The sequence below is a fragment of the Rana temporaria genome, chromosome 3 (genome assembly GCF_905171775.1).
Source record: "Rana temporaria chromosome 3, aRanTem1.1, whole genome shotgun sequence".
NCBI lineage: Eukaryota > Metazoa > Chordata > Amphibia > Anura > Ranidae > Rana > Rana temporaria.
In genome coordinates this window covers 47,758,447-47,772,963 of record NC_053491.1, presented here as the reverse complement: position 1 = coordinate 47,772,963, position 14,517 = coordinate 47,758,447, and the positions used below count along the sequence as shown (strand labels likewise).

At 39.3% G+C, this 14,517-nt stretch overlaps 1 protein-coding gene and 1 long non-coding RNA gene across 3 annotated transcripts in view; one reads left to right on the top strand and one right to left on the bottom strand.

Annotated features, from left to right (window-relative positions):
- Positions 1-14,517, top strand: part of MAP1A (microtubule associated protein 1A) — a 273,677-nt gene that overhangs the window by 247,331 nt on the left and 11,829 nt on the right. Inside the window, exons 5-6 of one of the 2 annotated variants that reach the window (XM_040342530.1) lie at positions 19-5,612; positions 5,883-9,229. In XM_040342530.1, coding sequence (XP_040198464.1) covers positions 19-5,612; positions 5,883-9,229 — 8,941 coding nt within the window. Of the gene's footprint in view, positions 1-18; positions 9,230-14,517 lie in introns of both variants that reach the window. The other variant, XM_040342528.1, reaches the window with a different exon arrangement.
- Positions 1-14,517, bottom strand: part of LOC120931262 — a 50,216-nt gene that overhangs the window by 28,675 nt on the left and 7,024 nt on the right. The gene's annotated exons all lie outside the window — the stretch shown is intronic.

The window sequence follows — 14,517 nt, the reverse complement described above, 5'->3', positions numbered from 1 at the left end:
CTGCTTTTGTCACTGCAGGTTTGTCAGCTTTTCAGTAACACTGATCCAGAGATCAAGGCTTCTTTAACGGTTTCTTGTTTGGAAGAAGGTGATTGGTGCAACCTTGGACATTCCAATTTCCAGGATATCATCAGTTTAAAGCTCAATCCTGAACCAGTCTTACCTGCAATGGATGGGGTTTCGGAATTTGCAGATTATGTCTCAGAGACTGTTGATGTTCCTTCTCCTTTTGATCTCCTGGAGCCACCCAATTCTGGCGGTTTTTTGAAACTGTCAAAGCCATGTTGTTACATATTTCCTGGTGGCAGAGGAGACTCTGCCCTTTTTGCTGTTAATGGATTTAATATTCTAGTAGATGGTGGATCTGAAAGGAAATCCTGCTTTTGGAAGCTAGTTCGGCATTTAGATAGGATTGACTCCATATTGTTGACACATATTGGAGCAGATAATCTACCTGGAATAAATGGACTTCTTCAAAGAAAGATAGCTGAACAAGATGAAGAACAATCTCAGGGCTCTACTGCTTATAGTGACTGGATGAAGAACCTAATATCCCCAGAGCTTGGGGTTGTGTTCTTCAATGTACCAGATAAGCTTAAAATGCCTGAATCTGGTATGAAGGTTAAAAGAAGTATTGAAGAAGCTTGTCTAACATTACAACACTTAAATAAATTAGGAATAAAAGCAGAGCCTTTGTACAGGGTAGTGAGCAACACAATAGAGCCCATAACATTGTTTCATAAAATGGGTGTTGGTAGGTTGGATATGTATGTGTTAAATCCAGTGAAAGACAGCAAAGAAATGCAGTTTTTAATGCAAAAATGGGCTGGAAACAGCAAAGCAAAAACTGGCATAATTCTAGCAAATGGCAAAGAGGGTGAAATTTCAGTACCATATCTTACATCCATCACTGCCCTAGTAGTCTGGCTCCCAGCAAGCCCCACAGAAAAAATAGTACGTGTTTTGTTTCCTGGAAATGCACCACAAAATAAAATTCTTGAAGGTCTTGAAAAGCTTAAGCATTTAGATTTCTTGAGGTATCCGGTTGCAACACAAAAGGACATTTCTGCTGGTGGTCCACCATCTATTGGTAAGCACACCAAAATCAAACAAAGGGCCGACAGCAAAGAAAGTCTCAAATCCTCTACAAGACCAAGCACAGGTAAACCAAGTAAAAGGGAAGACATTTCGGAAGAGGTGGTCAAGGAAGTTAAATCAGAGATCACAAAAGAGGCCAAAACTGAGAAAAAGGTTAAAGAGGCTTTAGACAAACATACTGAAAAACCTTCAAAGATTGAAAAGACAAAAACAGAATCAACTGATTCTGCAAAAGCTGAAAAGCGGAAACTTTTGAAAGAGAAAACAGGTAAGAAGTCTATCAAGGACAAGATTTCTAAACTTGATGAAAAAAAAGACAAAGAGAAAAAAGAAATAAAGAAAGAAAAAATTGATATCAAGAAAGAAAATGTTAAAAAGGAAGAAAAGAAAGATGTAAAAAAAGAAGAGAAAAAAAGAGAAGTTAAACCTGAAATTAGGAAAGTACCCAAGCCTGACTTACGACCGTTTACACCTGAAGTAAGAAAAACGCTACATAAAGCAAAAGTTCCAGGAAAAATTAGGACTGAAAAAATAAAAAGTAAAGCAGAGAAAGATGCTATATCAGAACAAAAAGTAAGTCGCGTACAACAAGTTCCCATAGGAAAGCCCCCACAGATGGCTGATATAGCAGAACAAAGATCAGTTATGTCATCTCCTGAAGATCTAACCAAAGATTTTGAGGAGTTGAAGTTTGAAGGAAAACTGGAGCAGCTCAATGAAAAACAAGAGGATGCTATTCTTTTAGAAAATGATACTATTAAAGACCTACCATCAGATATGTTAGTTATACAAAATCAGTTCAAAGATGAAAATGAAATAGAAGAGATGACATCTGATAAAAAAAGCCCTATTGAGTCTCCAGATGAGGGTATTACCACTACTGATGTGGAGGGGGACTCACAGCATGAAGAGAAGCCATTGTACAAAATAGATGACACAAATGAACTGGTAGATGAAGGTGCAGCAATGGATGAACCTGCTGAAATGGCAGAATATGAGGAAGAAGTAGCAACAGAAGAAGAGAATGAGATCACACCAGAAGTGGAAAATAGAGTGTTGGGGAGAAGCAGGTTAGAATCTATGCCAACTTTGGACATACAAGACTTGGAAACTGATGAAGATAAAGAAAATGAGTTGGATGAAAAGGGCATTTTGGATAGAAAGCAAAAGGAAGAAATAAATGAGCGGTGTGAAGATGATTATGTCAGTAAAAAAGAGAAAGATGAAAAGGAAACAGAGAAGAGCATAGAGGTGGTAGAAAAAGCTGATGTAGAAGAAATGGAGGAATATGTAGAAGAAGCTGAAGATAAACTGAAATGTAAGGACAGTGAGTTTAGAGAACAATTAAATGAAAAAGAAGAAAATATGTCATGCGATTTTACAATGTCACTAAAAAAGGAGACAGATACATCAAATCTTTATGGAAAAGATGCAGAAAAGGAGCCCTCATACCTGGCTGGTGTCCCTTTGTCATCTGGAACTGCTGCGGAGCACATATCATACATCCAAGATGAAACTATGCCTGGCTATTCAGAAACTGAGCAGACAATTTCTGATGAAGAAATACATGATGAGCAGGAAGAAAGAATTCCTCACCTACAGTATGATGTAGGAAGTTATGATATTTCGGTTCCAGATCATCCTGGATCATTTGATGCAATACATGGTATTATGGCTATACCTTCTTCTGAGGTGACTGTGAAGGGGTATGGAGTACAAGGGCCTGAAATAGTGGGTTATTCCACTAACATTGTTGCAGCACCTCTTGCCGAAGAGGAACACGTTTCTTCAGCAACATCGATTACTGAATGTGACAAACTATCTTCGTTTGCCACATCTGTTGCAGAAGACCAGTCTGTTGCCTCTATTACTGCACCAAAAACAGAAGAGACAGGCAAAAGCTCCTTGCTTCTTGACACTGCCAACAGCATTCCCTCTTCCCATACTGAAGCTACCCAGGGAATTGAGTATTTACCATCTGCTGGTACAATATCACCAACCTCTTCTCTTGAAGAAGATAAGTGCTTCAAATCTCCACCTCCAGAAGATTTTCAGGCAATGATTGCTTCTGCTAAAAGTCATCTCTATGAGAGCTGTCTTGCAGAGGTGGAGGAAAGCAACCAAACTACAGATATTGGTGCAATAGATGAAAGAAATTACAGCTCTGTTTTATTTTCTGAGCATGAGCAAGCTGATATCCAATATACATATGGCATGGATATGAAGTTCTCCTCTTCTGTTCCTTGTGGTGAATCAGAGAAAGTTGACTCCATCTTTGCAGAGACTGAGGAAAGATGTTTGAGTCCTGATGACAGTACTGTTAAAATGGCATCTCCAACTCAGTCTGGGCCTACAAGCACAGGACACACACCCTTCCACCAGTCACCTATTGAGGATCGATCTGAGACTACACAAGCTGAACTCTTTGAAGCAGCAGATATACTTACACATGCAGAAGATGTGAAAGATGAAGTACATGACAAATATGAATTATATGAAAAAAGCACAGAGCAGCATTATAAATCAAAAGAAGTGCCTTCTCAAACTGCAGAGCAGGTGACTGTATCAGAAACCCTTAAATCAAAAGAGCCAGCATACACCAGAGATCAAGATTATGATGATTTTACCAATGAAACATTGCCAGCAATGAAAGAAATAATCCAGAGTGTGGAAGAGGAAGTAATGGATAAAAACATTGACCTTTCTCCATTCTGTGAGCTTCCTACAGAGCCAGTGATATCAATGGGTTCTAGACCATACATGCAGCTTGAAGAAACAGTTGCATCTAAGGAAATATCCCATGAAGACTGGAAATCTTCACATGTCCAAGAAACCGAGACTGATCTATTCCAGTCAGTGTCACCCAAACTGATGCCAGAGTATGCAGATTATGTTGATATTAAAGACCAAAAGCTTGGAAAAGATGAAATGTCACCTGTGAGTTGTAGTCAGGATATTTTCTTAGGAGATGCTAAGTCACTTTCCTTCACAGAACAAGGAAAAGAAGATGACACCTCCTTACAGATGTCGTTAATAGAGCAAAGTCCAATTGTAAATGAAACCTATCAAGATAGTCCAACAAAAGAAACATATTTGGATAATGAAAGTTCTTTGCAGTTTAAAGATCAAACTGAAAAAAAAGAAACAAGATGTGTGTCTGATGAAATGTCACAGGGATATGTGGAATCTTTGCTATCCACACAGGAAAGCTTTGAGGATGATCAAAAACATCTAGAAGAGGCTCCTGAAACACATTTTCAAGATCAGTTTCAGCCTCTCCCTCTCCATACTACAGAACCTAGAGAGGATAAAGAAACCCTTTCCGAGGAATCATCTGTGGGGAAGATACATGCATATCACCTTGAAGAACCAGTATTGCATAAGGAACAATTTTCAGTAATTTCCTCTTCAAGCCCTGATGAATCGGATTCACTATCTTTTGCAGATCACAGTGCTCTTAAAGAAACTGAATCAGTAAAAATAAGCCCTTATAAAGAACCATGCCAAGATTATCCAGATGTAGAATTTTCTCTAAACTATTTAAAATCTGTAGATTCTACAGAAAGCACAGAGGAAAATAAGAGTTCCTCAAAGATGTTTGAGAAGGACATATATTCAGAAAAGGAAATTAATAATGAATGTTCCACTGAAACAGAAGATGACGATCTTAAACAACTAAACTCAGATAAGAAGATATGGTTCACAGGGGCAAAAGAAGTAAAAGAAATAGAATATGTTAAAAAAGAAAGCAAGCTACGATATACTGAAGAAGGTGAGAGCACCTTCCTTGATGATGTTCCTGACTGGGAGGAGCAGTTGGCCTCAAATTTAGAGGATTCAGAACAGTCAACACCTGATAGAGTAGAGAGGGATATTTTAGATACAGAATATGCACATTTCCAAGAGGATAAACATATAGACCCTTTGCAGGAGTCTTCTTACATATCTGCTGAAACTCATCTCACTGATGACAAGGTATCACCTGCTGAATCTGTCCTGCAACAAGAAACAACATTTCAATCGGATGAAACTGACCTCTTGGATAAACTGTCCTATGTCACAACATCTTCACCCATTGATGCTTTATCAGACAGGAAAGATGGAGCAAATGACCCTATATTCCATCAAGATGGCATTACAGAAAAAATAAAGGAAACTTCCTTACCTGTAGCAAAGGGGTTTGAAGACCATGATTCACAAGAGGAAGAAGAGTATCCATATTCACAACCTGTCTTTCATACAAGATTATCACCTGCTGAATCTGTCTTGCAACAAGAAACAACATATCAATCGGATGAAACTGACCTCTTGGATAAACTGTCCTATGTCACAACATCTTCACCCATTGATGCTTTATCAGACAGGAAAGATGGAGCAAATGACCCTATATTCCATCAAGATGGCATTACAGAAAAAATAAAGGAAACTTCCTTGCCTGTAGCAAAGGGGTTTGAAGACCATGATTCACAAGAGGAAGAAGAGTATCCATATTCACAACCTGTCTTTCATACAAGATTATCACCTGCTGAATCTGTCTTGCAACAAGAAACAACATATCAATCGGATGAAACTGACCTCTTGGATAAACTGTCCTATGTAACAACATCTTCACCCATTGATGCTTTATCAGACAGGAAAGATGGAGCAAATGACCCTATATTCCATCAAGATGGCATTACAGAAAAAATAAAGGAAACTTCCTTGCCTGTAGCAAAGGGGTTTGAAGACCATGATTCACAAGAGGAAGAAGAGTATCCATATTCACAACCTGTCTTTCATACAAGAGTTTCTTGCCATGATAGTGATTTTGTTGAAAAGAAATGTGATCTTCAGCTTGGCAGGGATACTGTAAATGTATTAGATAAATATGAACATTCTCTAGTCGAGGAATCAAGTGATAATGCCTATGAAGAAATTTTAAAACAGAAATATGAACGATATGAATATTGCACGGAGCAAGAATATGTGGAAACATCATACCAAGAGACTCCAGCATTGTCTAAAGTCACTACTGAGTATAGTTTGGGAGACAAACTAGATAACACAAAAGGCGATTTGCTTTCAAAACGGGACAAAAAACTTTCTCCATCTTCACTGGACTATCCTACAGATTCCAGCTTTACATCATCTCATAGTCAATTTGAGTCCAGTGCACAAGAAAGAGAAATATATTGTTCTACAAAAAAAGTTGAAGAACGGGAACCAACACCTTATCCAGGTGACAAATCATTTCAGTATGCAGATATATATGAGAAGATTGCTGTTTCCGGAGTTGGACACATCATGGAAGAGACTGAGCCAACAAGTGCTAGTTATCTAGAGAAAGAAAAGTCAACTATTCCTTCTGTTGATGCAGTATCTACAAGCATACAGTGTCATAAAATTTCCTTAAAGGAGGAGGAGTCGCATTTATATACATTAAGAGAAAAGGAACTCTCTTCACCAATGTCTCCTAAAGAGAAAGGAGGCCGCTCAACATTTGAGTACACAGAAACACAACATGATTTAGCAAGCTCAGGCATTGATAAAAAGTCAAGTATTAGATCAGTCGGTAATGAAAAATTAGACACGGAAATGTCATTTGAAAAGATACAAGAACAAAAAGTAGATGATCAGTTTGAATTATCACCCAGCTGCATGGATCTTTCACAACAATCAGATACAATAGAACACCAAGATATGGCTGTTTCATACCTCCATGCTTCACAAAACAATGATGGTAACATCAATTTAGCTAGTCAGAATGTTGCCCTTTCTGAAATAAGACCTGTTGAAGTTAAAGATTCTTATTATGAAAAAACAGACACGTGGGAAGAAAATGCAAGTGATTCTGAATTGGAGAAAGGAGCCAAAGAGAAGTCAGAAAAGGAGACAAAGGATCCCATTCTGCATGCAGATATAGAAAGGCCATACGAAACATACACATTTGATGATGTTAAAGAAAGGAATGACTTGGCTAATTTTAGTATTCTTTCTGAACACAAAGATGTAGAAATAGAACACTTTAATGTTCAGGCTGGAGCAAAAACTGTGGAATTAATTGGAGCTCAAACTGTTGAACATTCTTTACTGGGAAGAACAGAACACAGCTTTCATGAAGACGAACAAAAAGAGCAGAGGGACGATAGCGAAATGGATTACACATACTCTCCTTTCAAGTTACAAAGTGATTTTACAAAGGATTTACCTGAATCTCAATTCCAGATAGATTACCACCAGAAAGAAGCTATTATTGAATCCCATGAAGCAGATTCATTTTTAGAAAGTGGTGTTTTATGTGGTAAGGACAAGAAGCAATCTTTTGGAGTTGCAGAAAGTGCAATCTCAGCTACTGAATCTGAGTATTCATCTGGAATGTTTTTAGTTACAGAAAAAGAGATTGAAGGTTTGGCATCTTCTACATCATACAAACCACATTATGACTCTTTGTCATTTTCAGAGTCTAAAGAATTAGGTGCAGATGCCTTAGTTGCATCACTTAAAGGACAGAACGAATACCTTGAGGTTTCTGAAAGAGCTTGCAAAAAAGATTCCTTCTCTTTAACCCATTTCTCACCACTAGGCCCATCTGAAGATAATCCTTTATATTCAAAAGTTTCAAGTCAACAATACACAGAAGCAGATTACCAAAAAGATTCTCACAGTGCATCAGAAACATCCTCTGAAGCTAGCACGCCAGTAAAAAAAGACACTGCTGAAGGATTTTACTCACATATTGTTAGCAGTTATTCGTCAGATACTGAGCCAGCAGTCAGGAATCTGTGGGATGTATCTCCTCTTGTTCCAGCTGATGCTGCCAAACCCTGTATACCAGGGGAAAGGGATGCCACTGATGATCATGAGTCTGCAAGCTCCTATGATATGGATGACTGTACATTGCCTTGTAGAATTGAATGCAAAGGAACACCGTGCACTTCAAAAACGGAGACTGTTAAAGACATTTTTAGTGGCCATATATCACCTGCACAGGCAGAAAATATGGATGGCATTTCCACAATTTCTAATGTGTTGACTTCATTTCCACCCCATCAACAAGAAGAACTGTCAGCAGCAAATGGTCCCACAGAGGTTCACACAATGCCGGAATTATTTCAACATTCACAGTATGTTGAAAAGGAGTTCTACTCTTCAGATAAAATGGGTGAAAAAGCATCTCCAGATTCTGATAGAGACTCTCCATACTCTGAGGAAGATACAGAAATACCAAACCGGCCCTCTTCTCTTGTGTCTCCTGACCACACATTCCAACCTTACTTTCCAGATACACAAAAAGGTAGAGGACCTGAAGATCATGGAGATGCTTCCCATGAGCATGAGCCATGCCTAGGAACATCAAGTGAGTATGAGCACAAAATATCCTCCTCTGAGTACTTACACAAGAAAGGTGAACTCTCTCCATCTTTTATAAACCCTAGCCCGCTTGACCTGTCAGATGATAGTGATGTGTCACAAGATGAGGGTCATCCTTCAGTTAAGGGAAGGTCTCATCATGGGTCAACCCGTCATGTTCAGGGGACCACTGCTGAGGAAACACCTCCAACATCTGTTAGCGATTCTAGATCCTCCCAATCAGATTCTGATGTTCCACCAGAAACTGAAGAATGTCCATCAATAACAGCTGATGCAGCAATGGATTCTGATGAGGATGCGGACTTCCTTCCTGTAGATAAAGCAGTGGGAAATTCTCACCACAGCAGTTCAAGGCAAGGTCACGATCCACATCCAGCTCCAATGATGGATCCCTATCCTCATCCTCCACATCCTGATGTCTGTATGGTAGACCCTGAAATGTTAGTAAATGATTTAACACTGGGTAAAGGAGAAAAACTGCTCAAAAAAGATCTAAAGGAGAAAACTAAAGGTGTTAGAAAATCTTTAAATAAACCCAAATCTACTTCGCCTGCTAGGAAGCTGGAATCTAAAGTAAAACATTCTCCAACACCATCAAAGCAGACATCACGAGAGACAACAGACAAATCTTCAAAGCATACAACAGCAAGGAAGGAAACAACAGAGAAATCTCAAAAATCAAAAACTTCATTGCAGACCCATTCCTCTAGGGGAGAAGACAAAGACGACTTTTCTAGAAGCAGTAATCCTAGCAAGCTGGTAAACGGCATCAAATCTACAGGTAATTTCATGTTTGAACTATGCCTCAAGTTCATTTAATGCCCACTTATCATAATTACAATTGTTTACACACTAGAGGTTTGATGGGTGTTGAAGAATGTTGTGTACTACCTATATGCATATTGCTGACATATGTCAAAGCTATTGTTTAGAATTAGGAGTTATTTTTATTACTTATAAGAGTCTTTTTTCCTTTTTTACTTGGTGATCCTGCCAGTGTGTCTGTTATCTTTAACCTTCCTTTAACAGACCGAGCTGTCAAGGAAAAGTGGCAGAGGGTTGAGACAAAACATCTAACACTGGCATAGGTGATTACAATGGTCAGCTTTAATTTGTTTCTGTAAAATTCCAAGAGGAAAAAAAGTTAGTCTATCCACTTAAAGAGCATTAGCTAGTTTGGCTTTAATTTATTAGTCCAGTCTATCTAAGGAGTCAATTCACTTTTAAATATCGCATTAATTTTATAATTTTGCGTTATTTAAGGTGCTCTTGTATGGGGACTTCATGCCAAAAAAAAAATGGTTCAAGGAACTCCCCAAAATCCATACCAGACCCTTATCCAAGCATGTAGCCTGGCTGTCCAGAAAACGTGAAGGACACATGTCCACCCCCCCCCAAACCAGTCCAAAATGCCCTCAACATGGGGGGTGCTTTGTTGATGAGGACAACGGCCTCTTCCTCACAACCCTGACCCTGTTGTTGTTCGGATGTGGAGGGGATGACTTAGCAGAATCTGGCAGCCCCCTTAAAAAGTCCTTTATTAACAAGTCATTTATTAACCTGCCTGGCGGTATTCCCGAGTCTGACTCGGGGTTAGATTTTCATGCTGCGATCGGTAACCCCGAGTCAGACTCGGGCTTGCCTCGCTAGATCCACAGGCACTGTTTACTTACCTTGTCCCTGGATCCAGCGATGCCACCGCGCTGTGTGAGCGAGCGGGACCTCGCTCGATTCACACAGCGTCCTCCTGTGCCGCCGATCTCCGTTCCCTGCGACGTTACGACGCACGGGAGCGGAGAACGGCGCCAAATTCAAAAACGTAAACAAACACATTACATACAGTATACTGTAATCTTATAGATTACAGTACTGTATGTAAACAATGCACACCCCCCTTGTCCCTAGTGGTCTGCCCAGTGCCCTACATGTTCTTTTATATAATAAAAACTGTTCTTTCTGCCTGCAAACTGTAGATTGTCCATAGCAACCAAAAGTGTCCCTTTATGTCAAAAATAGTTTTAGAGCAGCTAGAAAACAGCGATAATAAATTATAATCACTTGCAGAATTGTTTGATAGCGATTTGTGGGGAAGCGACAATTCTGCAACTGAGAAAATTTCAGTGATTTTGATTTGATTACATTATTGAATCATTTTTATTATAATTATATTATTATTTGTTATAATTATTTATAAGTATTTATTATATTATAATTTATAATTTTTGTTTTAAAAAAAATGTCATACCCGGGATGCCTATTAGAATCTTGTTTGGTCAGATTTAAGTGAGTTATTTCTAAAAATTACAGGCCTACAATATAAAACGCCAAATTTCCTTGCAAATAATGGTACCGCTTTCAGCACCTTTTTTCTGAAAGAATCATACCGCCAGGGAGGTTAAGAGAAAAAAGTTCCCCGATGTAGACCTATCCAGGTGATCCCTCCCTTTATAATGCTGTTGACCATGCTTCCCTCATTGACTTAAGTGTGGCATTTCAGTTGGCAGGAGCCAAGCGTCAGGGGTAACATGTTGAGGGCATGTGCTCTGTTATTGTTCGGGGGGTCCGAAGGGTGTGTGCTCATTCCCCTCTTCTTTCCTGGCGTGCCTGGCAGATTGGGGGGAACGGCACAAAGATTTTTTTGGCTCTTGTTTACATTCTGTCAGTGGGGATACCCTGATGACAGAAGATGAAACACTGATTGTTAAGAACAGAGTGGGTGCTGGCTTCTTAACAACCAACTATTCCCTGGTTGTTAAGGATGCCGGCAGATGCTGACTGCTTAACAACCGGCTAGACCACAACTTAACAACCAGCTAGACCACATCTTACAAATGCTTTTGTTTACATTTTATGTTAGTGAATTGACTTTTAACTAGGTTTATGCGGTATATACCAAACACTTTTTATTTCTGTGGTGAATAATGCATAAACCTACAGTGAATGGAGCTTTTCAATATCGTATGCGATATTTGGATACATGACCCAAAAATCATGTGCAATCTCCTTTAGTGAATTGAGCCCTTAAATATGGACACCCTAAGACAGGAAGTGTGTTACTGGGCAGATATTCAATAAAGGATGTTACAGCCACAACATTTTGGGATTGGTAAGTTGCAATAAATAACCGTTTTGTTTTTTCAATGTAATATTGCTTTAGGCATACATATGGCAATTTTATTGATAGGTGTGACTCGCTATGGAGCAATATGCTCCAGCACCTCAATAGATGTCGAAAGTATTTTTTTTCAAATGTTTTTGGCTCCATCTAACCGTTCTCAGAGATTTTACGTAGGCAAGCAGAAAAGGGGGCATTGCAGTGCCCGTGTGCAGATATGTCTGCTGTGGTGACAGCCAAAGTGAGTTCTTAATCATACAGTACAAGACACAGGCTGTTCACAGACCCTGGGTTATAGGCTTATAGGTTATAGGTGATTGGGCATTGGTAAGCTTTGAGGACATTCCCCCTGGGCACCTTCCCTTTAACCTTTAGCCTAGTACACACTATGAGTTATTTTTTTCATTTAACCCTGCGGGTTGAACAAAAAGAAACTGTCAGCCCCGGTTGGAGCTGCTGTACTAACTATTGTGACAGGAAGTCAGGTAAATCTGGGGGTGTTGTCACAGACGGGAGATACATTTCTGCCTTGTTTAGAAAATTCACCAATTACTATCAGGTGTCGGCTGCAGAGGTAGCCAGAAAGGTTTAAGGACGTTGGATAGCTTCAGCTGTTCAGAATGAGAAAATTAAGGCCTCTATAAGTTGTCCAGAGGATTACTACTAAATGCTGCATCCTGAGGCTTGTTGAGTTAAGGCAGTGTTTCTCAATTCCAGTCCTCAGGCCCCCCCAACAGGTCAGGTTTTCAGGATTTCCCTCAGATGAAAAGGCTGTGGTGATTACTAAGGCAGTGAAACTGATCAAATCACCTGTGCAAAATAATGGAAATCCTGAAAACCTGACCTGTTGGGGGGGCCTGAGGACTGGAATTGAGAAACAATGAGTTAAGGAGAGCAGTTAGCTGAGGAAGACTTCTGAAGGTGAAGTGCTTGTTGAACTTTTTGCTGTGTGATAAGAAAATCAAAAAGACTATTGTTTTCTGCTGTAAGACCAGCAGTAGGCTGTGCCAGACTCCATAGGTAGGTTCCTGTGTTGTGAAGGTAGATGGCCCAAGTGGCCAGGGTTTATTTTATGTTTTTTTTGTTTATGCTGTTTGGATGCTTGCACTTGTTTCCAGCAATATGGAAGAATAAACCATAACCCTTGTTTTTTAAACCACCCACGGCTGCCTCTCTGTATAATTCAGTGTGTAGTGAACCCACTCAGGAGGTCACACACCCCCGCTACTGAGCTAACCCCTTACACTATGCAAAGTTAGTATAGCGATCTCCCCCACTGAGCTGTTGTGTTCTGACAAGGGGACACCTCCCCCCGCCATAACACTCCGAACAGTGCCCTCCGCCCATTGGCTGAGAACGCTGTTCAGGAGTCTGTCGGCTGCTAATTTTTGGTAAAGGCTTTTGTCGGACACGGTGGCCTATGTGTCTACTGACATTCGGCCTGTATGTACTGGGCTTTACCATGTTCAGTCCTCAGTTTTTTCTAGTCTCCTAAGGGGATTGACCTCTTCTCCCTTACAGAGAAATCCCTCTTAGCTTAACTATTTTACCTTCACATTTTTCAATCAACTCTGGGGACCCTGATATTTAAGAGCTGTGGCGCTTACAGTATCTAAATGTGAATGAGAGGAGATCCTGTTGGATTTTTCAAATAGCTTCAATTAGGAAGATGGATTCCCGATTTGTCATCCTCTAGACCTCAGGTTGGTGGGTGTTTTTTGGCCATTCTGGCATCCCATTTCCCAGCTTTGTAAGGCTTCCACCTAGTCCTCTATTCATGCTCAAAGTTCTACAAGGGTGATGTCCAGTCTTCTGAGCAACCGGCTTTTAGCCACAAGGATCTTGCAGTGACACTCTGAAGTTGGATCTATTGACCCTTGTTGTTGGGCCTGTTGGCACAGTTTTGTTTGCCCAGTTGTTGTCCACCCTTCTAATTCATTGCCTGGGGACATCCCAAGGTCTATGAATTCTCAGAAAAATAAAATAATAAATCGCGCTACCCCTTGACCATGTGATAAACTTAATTAAAAAATCACCAAATTAAGAATACCAGACAAAAAACAGACAACAATAGTGATATACAAATATGTGACTGATGGCATATAGTAATGTGTCACTAATATGTCCAAAAATAAAAAAACATAATAAACATAAGTTGCCATTTAGGAGCAATCTTGTGCCAATCGGTGAATGTAAACCAATATTTGAATGGTATTATAATTAATAAAAAAATATATATCAAAATTAATATTAGAATTAATAAATTTATAATCCCACTGATCAGCATCAGGAATCAATTCATATCTGCAACAAAATATTACAGAGCTTTGAAGTTTGTGTTTTCAATTATACATTTTTGTGAAATAGCAATAGAAATATTCAGACTTGTTAATAGAGCAATATGGTATTTTCTTAACTACTCATCTTAGGAAATATACAGTTGTGCTTATAAGTTTACATACCCTGGCCGAATTTATGATTTCTTGAGCCATTTTCAGAGAATATGAATGATAATACAAAAACTTTTTTCACGCATGGTTAGTGTTTGGCTAAATTTATTATCAATCAATTTACTCTTTTTAAATCGCAATGGCAACATAAACTACCCAAATAACTCTGATCAAAAGTTTACATACCCTGGTGATTTTGGCCTGATAACATGCAGTTGACACAAAGCGGTTTAAATGGTTATTAAAGGTAACCATCGTCACATGTGATCTGTTTGCTTGTAACTATTGTGTGTGTATAAAAAGTCAATGAGTTTCTGGACTCCTGACAGACTCTTGCATCAGCAGTGTTTAAACTGTAATCAAGAAGTAACAAATTAGGGGTTTTGTTGAAACCAAACCACAGTCAGGTAGATCAACTAAAATTTCAGCCATAACTGCCAGGAAAATAGTTTGGGATGCAAAGAAAAACCCCCAAATAACTTCAGGTGAAATACAGGACTCTCT